This window comes from Capra hircus, chromosome 5, assembly GCF_001704415.2.
Source record: "Capra hircus breed San Clemente chromosome 5, ASM170441v1, whole genome shotgun sequence".
Classification (NCBI taxonomy): Eukaryota; Metazoa; Chordata; class Mammalia; order Artiodactyla; family Bovidae; genus Capra; species Capra hircus.
Window position 1 is genome coordinate 81,463,054 of NC_030812.1, and position 14,767 is coordinate 81,477,820.

Here is a 14,767-nt window from a genome sequence, read left to right on the forward strand (position 1 = left end):
CCCCGCTAGTCCACACTCGGGCTTTTGCTCGGCCTCGCAAATCTCGCGAGTTTTGTTAGGGGAAACGGGCTGGGTGGAGAGACGGAGCAGGGAGATCTAGTGGGAGCCCTTTGCGCTTAGGGGCCCGTGACGGGTTTAGCCGGTGCTGTGGTTGGTACTGCCCTCTTGGGGAGGCTCTCAGGTCGCCGGGATCAGTCTTCCCAATGGGTGATTGGGAAAATTAGCGGGTAGAAAATCTCGAGGGTCGGAGGCAATTTTTTTTCTTGGCTCCGCCCTCTTCCTGTTAGAGACCTGGGTGACTGGCCCGCCGAGGGGGAAGGGCAGCTTGGCGGGGCTGTCGAAGAGGGCTTTGCGCACGCGCCAGTCCGAGTGTGTGAGTGTTTGTGTTCACGCGCAGGCGCGCGCGCGCTCCTGCATTTAGGAAGCCTGGGAAGGACCGGTGTGCTAAGAGATGAACGGGGAAAGCATAGTCCCCTGTCTTTGGTACCAGTCACTCCTGACTGTGCGCTGACCCTCCCCACCCAGCCAGCAGCCTTTTCCAGAGAGGCTGTGGTCCATAGCCTCTGTTCGTTTTCACTGCAGGACCAGGCACGAAAGTAAGCGAACCTCGATCCTGAGGTCTTCCCTATCCACTCACCTTGTACTTTCTACCCCCCACCTTCCAGCAGAGTGTGTCTAGGTTTCTCAAAGAAGAGTTTTGCATGAAGGGGAAATGCGTTTGAAAGCAGTAGAAGAAAATAGGTAGATTGTAAAAAGTCAGTTCGTTTTGATGAGCACTTTTGCTCTGTTTACCATGTGCTTTTCGAATGTGGATTGTCTATTCAGTGTAAGATTTTCTTAGCGAAGCATGGGAGTTCCTATAAAAGTTCTTGAAGTTCCTACTCTCCATCAGCGTGATGGTAGCACCTAAGTTTTTCTGTTCTACATGATAAATTAACCGTGGTGTTTCATAAGCTAAGGGGGAGAACGTGAATTTGAGGTCCTTATCCTAATGCGAAGACCTGATATGCAGTTATCTTAGGAGATGTTTGTTATGTTTTGGACTTCCCTTTGTTGTCACTCCTCTTTCCAGTTCATTCTTTCTCCCCCTCTACCCTTCTTCAGAAGTCTTGAGATTTTTTTTTTGGAGAGAAGCCCCAAAATACTGACTTAATTAAGTTTAGGGATTTATATGTAATTGATGTCAATTCACAAGGATCATCAAAAGTGTATTTGAAGAGTACTTGTCATTTATTATGTTTGATATTGTGTAAGAGAAACAATTCGATTATTTATAAAAATATTTTCTGCTGACAAGTTTAAGTGCATTCCAAAAGCGAAAAATGTGTGCATAGATTGCAATGTTGCCTGCCTCCGGTAGAATGACAGGTTAATATGGACTAGCTCATGCCTTGAATTGATAGTTACTTTCTTGTCATGACCTCATTAAATCTTGTCCTTTGTTGGATAAATTTCATTGAATACTGATTATTTTAATAATGTTCCCTACCAGATCTTCTTGAGGAAAAGAGAGAGTCATTAGAAATAATTTAAGAGATTAAATGTTATATATAAGATGTTTGGCTAATATAATTTATCCTTTACAGGTTAAAACAAGATGAAGATTTTTTCTGAATCTCATAAAACAGTGTTTGTCGTGGATCACTGCCCTTACATGGCAGAATCGTGCAGACAGCATGTCGAGTTTGATATGCTGGTGAAGAATAGGACCCAAGGAATCATCCCATTGGCCCCCATATCTAAATCGTTGTGGACTTGCTCAGTAGAATCTTCCATGGAATACTGTAGAATAATGTATGACATATTTCCTTTCAAAAAGCTGGTGAGTGTGAAGTACAAGGAAAATCAAGATTTGGGGGGTGTACTTAACTGCTTGTTACATTTTTTATATATGAATTTGCTATCAATTTGAGTTACTGCTTATTTGCTACTTTAAAAATGTGGTATATAGAACTCCCCTTTGGGATTAATATGTTACGTGTATTTAATCGAAGCCAACAATAATAATAACAGCTTACAGTTACGGAGCTCTTCTTACATGTGCTTCATATTTATTAACTCCTATGACTCTCACAACAGTCCTATGCGGTAATTACTGTAATTAATGGGACAATATTCAAAGTATGTAATAACCAGAATGGAACAGACACTGACCACTGAGAACTGTTGCCAGGATAACCAGAAGGGATGTTGGCTGAAAGCACTTTGTCAGAGTGTGTTGGTGTGTTCCGTGTGAATACCTGTTTATTACTGCCTTGTTGGAGATGCAGAAACTGAGGTCAAAAGAAGCAACTGCTCTGAGTCATATAGCTAGTTAGAGGCAGAACCAGAATTCTAAGAACCAGGCTGCTTACAGTTTTAGTGAAAGTGTCCTAAACCGCCACAGGGTTTGGCCATGTTGTAAAGAAATACTCTTAAGAATGCTAAGTGGAAATTGTTTTTATCAGTAAGAAGGGAAATGTAAGATTGATAAAAATTTCGAGTAGGAAAATTATCTTCAGGTTTCAGAATCTCAACTGTTCTATTTAAGGGAAGTCATTTGGTTAGCCACAAGTGGATGATGTGCTTTCTGTCTCATTTGGAGCAACATAGGCTGGGACCTGTTGTTTAGTCACTTCAGTCATGGCCAACTCTTTGCGACGCCATGGACTGTAGCCTGCCACACTCCTCTGTCTATGGGATTTCCCAGGCAAGAATACTGAGTGAGTAGACTGGGACCTAGCCAGGAGGAGTAACAGTAAGGCTGAACATGGAAAGTCTAATATATATTACACATTCAGATGTATTCTAAATTAAATATAACTTGCTTTTAGTCCCTCTGTAAATTGTGTATCATATAGGATAAAAAAAAGTATATATGAGAGGAAGCATAATGTAGTGGTTGAGGGCATAGGTTTTGGTTCAAATTCTGACATCATTAAGCAACCAGCAGTGTGACCTTGATCTTTTTGCTTCATCTCTTCAAGCCTCAGTTTCTTCCCTAGTCAGCATAACACCTCCTTCCTATGATTGTTGTAAGATTTCATTGCAGTAATGTGAGTAAAGGGGGCCAGCAAGACATGTTCCTATCAGATAAGCCTCAGGAGAAAAGGCTACTTACCAAACTTACTGGGAAATCAAAACTAGTATTTCACAGATAATAAGAAAAAAGAATTATACCGTATAGTTCAGTGAAGAATAAATAATCTCATCCTCCTCCCAAAAGAGAACACAGCCATATTCTGATGTATTTTCTAATATGTCTTTACTGTCATCATCTTACCTGATAGTATTGTTTGGTTTGCATTTTATTTTAAAATTTAGAATGAAGTCCAAATTCATTCTTCTGACCTCCACTGCCTTATGTGATATGACTCCGGCATATTTTTTTGACCTTATGAGAGTATACAGAGGCTTTTGCATTTGCAGTTTGCTGTACCTAGTATTCTCTACCTCCATCTCTTTCCCTGGCTGGCTTCTTTTGGTCATTTTGGATTCCTCTCAATTGCCACTTTTATAGAGAGCCCTTTTCTGATCAACTGATCTAAAGAAGCTAAACAATTTCTTTTTCATAGCATTTATCACTCTCTGAAATCATGTTGTTCATTTATTTTTGTTTGTATTCTTCCCGCACTGCCCTCTGTCTTTCTACATCTGAAAACCCCTGATGTTCCCCATGGTGTGAGGGGCAGAACTGTTTCCCTGGTGCTGGGTGTTCTGTGTATGTATGAATGAATCAGTCAGCAAACTAGTGCTAGAGACTGCACTTCAAGGTGTGTTTGTATTACATATATTAAAAGATATTTATAATAAAATAAATATCTTAAATATGTAATTGAGTGGAATTGGAGTTGAATACTAATTATTTCTTTGAACTCTATTAGGTGAATTTCATTGTAAGTGACTCTGGAGCACATGTTTTAAATTCTTGGACTCAAGAAGACCAAAATTTGCAGGAGGTAAGCTTAAGTTTCTTTTGTTTTTTTGCTTAGGTTTTGGGTTGTGGCCATTTTTGAAAATATGTGAATACAGTAATACTTCCTTAAAAAATAATTTTTTACTGGTATAGTATTTGCGTGTAGTTTTAAAACACCAACTAACACTAAAAGAAAAACAGCTATCCACCTTCCAGTCTTTCCCCACTTCGTAGAAGCAAGCTTTCAACTCTCTAGCTCATCTAGTATTTACTTCCATATTTCTAAATAACATTTTTACTGCTATTTATAGAGTTCCTAATTTAAATCTTATTTATCATTATTGTCAATGCAGATTTACCTTTTGTAGTTTCTCTTGCATATGCCACTATGACCGCCCACTTCCACTCCCCGGTTTTCTCGGTACTGTTACATCAGAAGTTTTGGTTAATTCAAAATTCCATGTTTACATTATGTCTGCATAAGGGGTTATCCACTGCTAAGCCAAGTAGCATATGTGATTGTTTTATTTCTTTTGTGTTTTAAGGTTTTATTAAAATATAGTTGATTTACAGCTCGGTATTAGTTTAAGCTGTACAGCACAATGATTTGACTTCTGTGTTATTTCCTTTCTTGTACAGTTTTTTTGTGTATTTCTGGAATTTGTATTTACTTTTTTCACTTTTAATATACTTAGTTTTCTGAGAATATATTGCTGTTTTCCTCATGTCTCTACAAAAAAACTCAATTAGAAATTAGAAATTAGGCGGTTTGATTTTTTTTTTTTTTCCCCATGAAAAACTTCCTGGAGCTCAGTCTTGGGCTGCAGTTTGAACTGGTTGCATTCTAGGCCTGTTGCCCTGCTGTCATCCTCCTTGCTCCCTGCCTTTCAGTTCCCAATTTTTTTCTTCTTTTTTTTTTGGTGTGTGTGTAATCTCTTGTTTTGGGAGGATATACCCTCCAGAATTTCTGTAATTTACTTTACAGTTTATTCGTACTAGAGGTATAAAAATTTAAGCTTGGAAATAATTTTTTCTTCAAAGTACTGAGGGCCTTACTGTACTGTTATATAGCTTCCAGTCTTGTCAAGAAGCCAAATATTTTATCCTTTGTAAAATGGAAATATTTGTTTGTAACGTTTTAGAATATTTTCTTTCCTCCTTTATGTTCTGAAATTTCTCAATTATTTGCCCCAGTGTTGGTCTTTTGTCATTCATTGAGCTAGGGTTTATATTCTTCCAGGGAGATTTCCCTGTACTGTTTCTTTGATAATGTTCTTGTCTTCGTGTTCTGCATCTTTCTGGAATCCCTATGAGTGGGAAATTGGACTTCCTGAATTAATTCCCTTACTGTTTTTCTCATTGGTCCTCATTGTTCTTTCTGAACCTTTTACCTATCTCCTTTTAACCCTTATATGGAACTTTTTATTTGATCATATCTTTCATTTCCAAGAACTTTTACTTATGCTTTAATTATGTACATGTTTGTCATTTTTGTTTTCTTGCTTTATGGGTGTAATTTTTTAATCTGAAGGTACTAGTAATTTATTTGATGTTTTCTTTTGATCTCTTTGTGTTTTCCGTGTTCTTTTTCATGCTGAGGCTTTTCTTAAATGCCTGCTGATACTTGGGTATGCAGTCTTGTTTAAAAGAAAGGCACTCAACAGCAGGTGAGAAGTAGGTATTGCCAACTGGTCTTTGTCATAGTTATCTAATTACTCTCTCTGGGAGACCTCTGGATGTCACAATGGACAGATCACCTCTCTGGGACCACTCGGGGTCTCCAGGGAAGACCTTCCACCCTTCTACCTCTATGCTGTAAACCTGGTTATCAGCCTTCTGGGAACCAGGGGAGAGGGTAGGTGAAATATCGAACTTCCACTCAGTCTTTCTGGTTTTGGTCTAGTATTGTGCTGTCCAGTGTACTAGCCATGTGTAGCTACTATTAGCTATTAAATAGCTGCTATTTAAAATTAAATTTACTGGAAAAGACCTTGATCCTGAGAAAAACTGAGGGCAAAAGGAGAAGAGGGTGACAGAGGATGAGATGGTTGGATGACATCACTGACTCAGTGGACATGGATTTGAGCAAACTTAGGGAGATAGTGAAGGACAGAGGAGCCTGGTGGGCTGCAGGTCATGGAGTCGCAAAGAATGGGACATGACTTAGTGACTGAACAAAATTAAATGCAGTTAAAAAGTTCAGTTTCTCTGTAGTACTGGCCATGTTTCAGATGCTCAAATAAAACACATGTGGATAGTGGCTACTGTACAGCACAGATATAGAATATTTCCATCATCACAGAAAATCCTTTTGGGCAGCACTTGTCTAGTGTCTTACCCTTATATTCTGCTGCACTTGGTGAAATCCTTGTTTGGTAACTTCCTGGTTCAGTTCCTCCAAGGGATGTGATTCTGTGTCTGGGGAGAGGTGGTCACTTGCATGGGTAGGGTGTAAGTTTGGGAGTCAAGTTGTACTTTATACTGACGTCAACTCATTCAGTTTTCAGTATCTTGCTCACTCTTGCTTTGTGTGGTACTTGATACCTCAGTTCCTGAACTTCTCCTAGATTCTGAAAAGCATATCATCTTGCTTTTTCCCCTGTAGGTGCTTAGATTCAGCTAATTCAGTGTTACTAAGGTGATTACCGGTTCTCCATACATTCTTGCTGACATCTCTTGTTTACTCTCTTCTCTGCTCCTCCATTCTCTTCATATTTGTGAGTTTATTGGGGTTCCCCCCTCTGCCCCCCTGCCTTTGGTGTTTGCTTTTTAAAATTAAATTCCTTTACTACAGTTTTAGTGGGGTTTTAGGAGGAAGCAGAAATAAACCCATGCTCAATACATCAAGTTTATGCTTTTTAAACATGTGTCTAAGGATACTGAGTTTGTGGTAGATTTCATTCTTTGCTGTTGTTTAGTTGGATAGCAGACTTCAGTCTACAAAGTTCTTCACTGATGAATATGAGCAAGAGAGGCAAGCATTAGTGAAATATTTCAATACATTATTTTGAACTATTTCATGTTAAAAATTCTCTGTTAATGGATATCCTTTAATGAAAATCGCTCAGTCATGTCCGACTCTTTGCGACCCCATGGACTATACAGTCCATGGAATTCTCTAGGCCAGAATACTGGAGTGGGTGGCTATTCCCTTCTCCAAGGGATCTTCCCAACACAAGGATCAAACCTAGATTTCCCACATTGCAGGCAGATTCTTTATCAGCTGAGCCACCAGGGAAGCCCTTAATGGAAATAATCCCATCCAAATGGGGGTTTTAAATTGAATACGTATAAGAAAATGTATTTATCACAGTGTTTGGTCTTAAAATGTTGTGATTAACATAATATATAAACATTTCTAATTTTCTTTTCTTTTGAGGTAACTCACTGAAGGTGGCAGGTGGGTAGGAGGGCTGTTTTTTGGCTTGTCTTTGCATTTATATCACTCCAGAATGATCTTTATTCTTTGATTGCTTGAAAAAAATATTAAAGATTGCATTCATTCCCCCTGTACAATCTCTTAGAAATAGCATGTATTCTATTTTGTTCTTTCAAGAGGTACTGTGAAAGAAGGCTGAGGGTTCTCTAGTTGTATATGAATAAAAATAAGTACAAATTTGTATAGATTTTCCTTACTGCACCTCTGCAGTGCAGTAAAAGGTACGCATTTGATAATGGTAGATATACTGATATGAGAATTATTGTACTACTTCCTTCTGCTTTCTGAAGGTGAAGAAATATTATATCATACTATGTCACAAGAGTTGCTTTTAGATTATGGACTGAAGGGAAAGTAGTTGTGAATGGAACCATATAGCAAAGCATTGGTGTTTAGGATGATGCAAAGTAATTGACATTTTGTATAAATTATGTATCATCATCTCCATGTTGACACATTTTATGTTTAGCTTTAGTTATCTATGTCACACCTTTCTCTAGTTATTTTGAATAATCATGAGAAAAAATTAAAGTAGGTTGATTGAAGAATGTTTAGGCTGGAAGGATCGTAGACATTTTTTACTTTGGCTCTTCTTGCTGGTGAAGGTACTGAAGCCCAGGGGGCCAGAGGTAGTTTGACTTACATGCTTAGATTCAGGACTTCTCTTACATCTCATAATGCTATCCTCTCTCTACATGGTAGATCTTACTAAAAAAATGTGTCAAATCTCAAGAGTCTTGTTTTTGTTAGCTAAATTTAAGTAAAGTCTACAAGTATCATACTAATGTGGGGCAGGTTCTATTGGTTTCACTTTCAGATTAGGTTAAAGGACTAGGAGAGATTGACCAGGATCACACAGTATTAAAAGGCAGAGCGAGAATTTAAGCCCATATTTATCTGACACGAGAAGTTAAACTTTCTGCTGCTTTCCCATGACCACAGCACCCCTCTCCTATAAAGCAGTTTCTCCTATGAACCGGGAATTTTTATAGTGCTGTGTACACAGTATTTTTTTTTTTATTATTGTTTATGAATAGGTAATACCTACGTAGTTTAAAAATAAAATTTGCATATATATTGGCCCGTGTACATAGGTACATACATGTGTGTGTAAATAAAAGCTAGGCCTTGAAGAATTTCCCACTTGTCCCCTGCTCCAGTTAGTGGCATACTGCTGCTGCTGCTGCTAAGTCACTTCAGTTGTGTCCAACTCTGTGCGACCCCATAGACGGCAGCCCACCAGGCTCCACTGTCCCTGGGATTCTTCAGGCAAGAACACTGGAGTGGGTTGCCATTTCCTTCTCCAATGCATGCAAGTGAAAAGTGAAAGGGAAGTCACTGAGTCGTGTCCGACTACTAGAGCCTGCTTATACCAGCTTGAGAGAGCTGAGTATGTGAATCCCATCTCACCTTTGCACTCAGTGAAAGATTGAAATAAGCTATCATGGGAGTTTTTAACCACCGATACTGGCAAACACTACAAATTAGGAATTTTTTTTTGTTAAGAGAACTGGTTTACCGGCACATCATTGTTTATCTCCATCACTGTTAGTTTTTAACTGGACCTTCGAATATATCTTTATGCATACATAGAACAAAGTCCTCACTCTTTCTTTTAAAGATTGTTTTACTTATTCTGGATCCTTGCAGTTCCATATGAACTTTCAAATCTGCTTATCAGAAAAGTCACCTGGAATTCTGACAGGGCATATGTTTAATCCTAGTTCAATTTGGGTAGTATTGTCATCTTAACAGTAGTAAATCTTCCAGTCCACGAACATAGGGTGTTTTCTATTCATTTAGATCTTTAATTTATTTTAACAATATTTCATATTTCTCAGAGTATAAAATTTGCATTTCCTTTGTTAAATTTATTCCTAAGCATTTTATTCTTTTTGATGCTATTGTAGATGGAATTATTTTCTCAATTTCACTTTTGAATTTTTGTTTGCAAGTACATAGCAGTGTAGTTGGTTTTTTCTTTTGATCATGTACTTGCAACCTTGCTGAGTTTTACTATTTTTAGAAAATTTCTAATGGGTTCCTTAGAATTTTCTACATGCATGATTATTTCATCTGCAACATAGAGATAGTTTTACTTCTTCCTTTCCGATCTGAATTCCTTTTACATCTTTTTCTTTCCTAATTGCCCGGGAGAGAACCTCTAGTACAGTGTTGAATAGAAATGGTGAGAGTGGATATCCTTCTGTTTCTAATCTTAGAGGGAATGCACCTATGTGTAGGTTTTTCATAGATGTCTTTTATCTGCTTGAGAAAGTTCCCTTCTGTTTCTAGTTTGTTAACTGTTTTTATCATGAAAAGATTTTATTTTTTTACCTTGGCTCATTTAATCCTCTCTCAACCCATGAAAGGATTTTAGACTTTTGTCAAATGCTTTTCCTGGAGCTGATCATGTGATTTTTAAAAAATTGTATTGATAGCATTTGCGTCAATTAATTTTTGGATGTTAAATCAACTTTGCATTCCTGGGATAAGTCCCACTTGGTTATGGTATATAATTCTTTTGAAATGTTGCTGGATTCAGTTTGCCAGTATGTTGTTGAAGACACTTGTCTCCATATTTATAACATACATTGGTCTATAGTTTCTATTTCTTGCAATGCCTTTGTCTGACTTGTGCTTATTCTTGTCAACACAATTGTTTCCCCTTTTACTTAGCTGATGGCAGCATTAGCTGCAGTTGGGCCTCCTAATCCACGGGCAGATCCAGAATGCTGCAGTATTCTGCATGGTCTCGTTGCAGCAGTGGAAACCCTCTGTAAAATTACTGAATACCAACATGAGGCTCGTACTCTGCTGATGGAGAATGCAGAACGTGTTGGAAATAGAGGACGAATAATTTGCATTACTAATGCAAAAAGGTAAGACATTAATCACAGGAATTCTTACTGAGGAATTTTTCATGTCTTATTGTAGTTTTTATTTTAAAAAAATAGAGGCAACATGTTAGTACTTAAGCATATCACGTGTGGCCTTTCCAATATCAAAGCTGTGTTCCCAGTTCTAAAATATCCAGTTCACTTCAGTGAAACTGTTTGAATTGTTACCATGTAGGTCAGTTTGACTTTTTTCCCTCACTAGGTTTTCATTCAGTTGGTTGGTTGGTACTGTGAATGAGCATGCTACAGACAATCCTTATTGCAGTAATTAAAGTGCCTGTAACATGATACACAGCTGAATAGTGTGTTTAACTTTTTTCTCTTATTGTTTATTTAACTGGGTTATTTTTTTTTACCCCATAGTGATAGTCATGTGCGAATGCTTGAGGACTGTGTCCAAGAAACAATTCATGAGCATAACAAACTTGCTGCAAATTCAGATCAGTGAGTAAAATCCATAAATGGAATAAATATTCCATTTTTATAGTCCTGTTTATTTCATTATAATTATTCCAGTAATTTAAATTGTAATTGGTAGCATTCCCTTGAATTCTCTACTGGCTCTACAAATTAGTCAAAACGTGTGTTTGATCAGCAGCTTCTTGTCCCATTTTCCCTTTCACTTTAAAATTTTACTTTTTGCTCATAGGAAAGGTGAGCAGAAGGATAACAAATAATTTTTTCAATATAAATTTATTTATTTTAATTGGAGGTTAATTACTTTATAGTATTGTATTGGTTTTGCCATATATCAACATGAATCCACCACGGATGTACATGTGTTCCCCATCCTGAACCCTGCTCCCACCTCCCTCCCTGTACCATCCCTCTGGGTCATCCCAGTGCACCAGCCCCAAGCATCCTGTATCCTGCATCAAACCTGGACTGGAGATTCGTTTCTTATATGATATTATACATGTTTCAATGCCATTCTCCCAAATCATCCCACCCTCTCCCACGGATTCCAAAAGACTGTTCTATACGTCTGTGTCTCTTTTGCTGTCCCACATACAGGGTTGTCGTTACCATCTTTCTAAATTCCATATATATCCATTAGTATACTGTATTGGTGTTTGTTTTTTTTTTTTTTTTCCTGGCTTACTTCACTCTGTATAATAGGCTCCAGTTTCATCCACCTCATTAGAACTGATTCAAATGTATTCTTTTTAATGGCTGAGTAATACTCCATTGTGTATATGTACCACAGCTTTCTTATCCGTTCGTCTGCTGATGGACATCTAGGTTGCTTCCATGTCCTGGCTATTATAAACAGTGCTGCGATGAACATTGGGGTACATGTGTCTCTTTCAGTTCTGGTTTCCTTGGTGTATATGCCCAGCAGTGGGATTGCTGGGTCATAAGGCAGTTCTATTTGCAATTTTTTAAGGAATCTCCACACTGTTCTCCATAGTGGCTCTACTAGTTTGCATTCCCACCAACAGTGTAAGAGGGTTCCCTTTTCTCCACACCCTCTCCAGCATTTATTGCTTGTAGACTTTTGGATAGTAGCCATTCTGACTGGCCTGAAATGGTATCTCATTGTGGTTTTGATTAGCATTTCTCTGGTAATGAGTGATGTTGAGCATCTTTTCATGTGTTTGTTAGCCATCTGTATGTCTTCTTTGGAGAAATGTCTATTTAGTTCTTTGGCCCATTTTTTGATTGGGTCGTTTATTTTTCTGGAACTGAGCTGCAGGAGTTGCTTGTATATTTTTGAGGTTAATTCTTTGTCAGTTGCTTCATTTGCTGTTATTTTCTCCCATTCTGAAGGCTGTCTTTTCACCTTGCTTATATTTTCCTTTGTTGTGCAGAAGCTTTTAATTTTAATTAGATCCCATTTGTTTATTTTTGCTTTTATTTCCATTACTCTGGGACGTGGGTCATAGAGGATCCTCCTGTGATTTATGTCGGAGAGTGTTTCGCCTACATTCTCTTCTAGGAGTTTTATAGTTTCTGATCTTACATTTAGATCTTTAATACATTTTGAGTTTATTTTTGTGTATGGTGTTAGAAAGTGTTCTAGTTTCATTCTGTTACAAGTGGTTGACCGGTTTTCCCAGCACCACTTGTTAAAGAGATTGTCTTTTCTCCATTGTATATTCTTGCCTCCTTTGTCAAAGATAAGGTGTCCATAGGTGCGTGAATTTATCTCTGGGCTTTCGGTTTTGTTCCATTGATCTATATTTCTATCTTTGTGCCAGTACCATGCTGTCTTGATGCCTGTGGCTTTGTAGTAGCGCCCGAAGTCAAGCAGGTTGATTCCTCCAGTTCCATTCTTCTTTCTCAAGATTGCTTTGGCTATTCTAGGTTTTTTTGTATTTACATACAAATTGTGAAAGATACCGTTGGTAGCTTGATAGAGATTGCATTGAATCTATAGATTGTTTTGGGTTGTATACTCATTTTCACTATATTGATTCTTCCAATCCATGAATATGGTATATTTCTCCATCTATTAGTGTCCTCTTTGATTTTTTTCACCAGTGTTTTATAGTTTTCTATATACAGGTCTTTAGTTTCTTTAAGTAGATACATTCCTAAGTATTTTATTCTTTTCGTTGCAATGGTGAATGGAATTGTTTCCTTAATTTCTCTATTTTTTCATTATTAGTGTATAGGAATGCGAGGGATTTCTGTATGTTGATTTTATATCCTGCAACTTTACTATATTCATTGATTAGCTCTAGTAATTTTCTGGTTGAGTCTTTAGATAAATTTATAATGCATATTTTTAATGGCTAGATCTCATACTCTGTTACAAATCTATAAAATGCCAAATCAAAACATTACAACTAATTACATTGTATGAATTTTTTAAAAAGAAAAAAGCTACTAAGGACATGTTTGAGACAATTGTAGTGTGGAGTATATGTTAGATTGAGCTGCTATTAAATTTCTTTTTTTTTTTTTTTTAATTTTTATTTATTTTTTTATTTTTTAAATTTTAAAATCTTTAATTCTTACATGTGTTCCCAAACATGAACCCCTCTCCCACCTCCCTCCCCACAACATCCCTCTGGGTCATCCCCATGCACCAGCTCCAAGCATGCTGTATTCTGCATCAGACATAGACTGGCGATTCAATTCTTACATGATAGTATACATGTTAGAATGTCATTCTCCCAAATCATCCCACCCTCTCCCTCCCTCTGAGTCCAAAAGTCCATTAAATTTCTAGGTGGAGTACTGGTATTATTGTTAACAAGTAGGATTATTCTCACTAGGAGAAGGAAGCATGCTGAGGTATGTAGGAGTGAAGTATCATTGCCTCTGCAAGTTACTCTTAAATGACTTAGTAAAAAAAGAAACAGTGTACATCTATTTAGTCATTTATAGTGAAAATGAATGTAACTAACAGTGAATATAGGTTAAGGATATGTGGGTGTTCATTATATAATTCCTTTCTTTTAATTTTTCTGTAGGTTTGGAAATTTTAAAATAAAAGGTTGGCTCACAGATACAGAGAACAAACTAGTAGTTACCAGTGGAAAGAGGGAAGGGTGGAGGGGCAAGTTAAGGGTAAGGATTAAAAGGTACAAAGTACTGTATATAAATAAGCTATAAGGATATAGTGTACAACAGGGGGAATATAGCCAATATTTTGTAGTAACTATAAATAGAGTATAATTTTTAAAAATTGTGAATCACACTATGTTGTAAACCTGCAACTTTTATTATTGTACATCAGCTGCACCTCAATTTAAAATATAAAATAAAATGGAGGGGCAAAAAACAGATAAAATGTTGGGGTAACTTTTTAGTATTACAGATCCTATATTCTTGGAAATAGCCAATTATAGGTAATATAGTTGCCTCATGTTGTCCTTAAAAACACTAGTATGTATGTGTATGCTCTCAGTTGTGGCCAACTCTATGTACTGTAGCCTGTCAAGCTCCTTGGAACGTGGAATTTTCAAGGCAAGAATAGTGGCGAGGGTGGCCATTTAAATACTAGTAAAAGGGAAATTAATACACAGTATATTCATTTCTCTCTATGGCAGTTATCTTTTGAAAATTATACCAGAATGTAAGAATTTTTCCTTTATTCTATCCTTCAAAAACACAGAAAATGATCATTTTTGCATTTGAATTAAATACATAAAAATTATTCATTAAATGTTCATAGAAGGATAGCAATTATACAGTCTTTCTGAATATTTAGCTTTTATGTTAACTATACTAATCTGATTTATACACTGTTTTAGTATATTAAATGTTTTATGGTTTACCTGCCTGAATTCATTCCATAGTATGTGTTCTTATCTTTTAAGTGAAAAGTTTTTCTTTAAGTCTCATGCAGATTCAGAAATGTGAGCTAGTCTTGATCCACACCTACCCTGTTGGTGAAGACAGCCTTGTATCTGATCGTACTAAGAAAGAGGTAAGTAGAGGTCATGGAAGAAGAGGTCATTGTTAGTTATTAATGATAAATACAAGGTTTAGCATAAGAATGATCTGATTGCCAACATTTTCTGCTAAGAAAATTTGGTTTTGAAATCTACCTGTATGGCAAAATACCTGGATTGGCTCTTC

At 37.1% G+C, this 14,767-nt stretch overlaps 1 protein-coding gene across 1 annotated transcript in view; it reads left to right on the top strand.

Moving 5' to 3' along the window:
- The window catches only part of ASUN (asunder, spermatogenesis regulator), a 32,866-nt gene continuing 18,143 nt past the window's right edge, over window positions 45-14,767 (top strand). Inside the window, exons 1-6 of the mRNA XM_005680736.3 lie at window positions 45-596; window positions 1,587-1,822; window positions 3,864-3,938; window positions 10,014-10,216; window positions 10,598-10,678; window positions 14,525-14,615. Of these exons, the coding sequence (XP_005680793.1) occupies window positions 1,598-1,822; window positions 3,864-3,938; window positions 10,014-10,216; window positions 10,598-10,678; window positions 14,525-14,615 (675 nt within the window). The 5' untranslated portion in view covers window positions 45-596; window positions 1,587-1,597. The remainder of the gene's footprint in view (window positions 597-1,586; window positions 1,823-3,863; window positions 3,939-10,013; window positions 10,217-10,597; window positions 10,679-14,524; window positions 14,616-14,767) is intronic.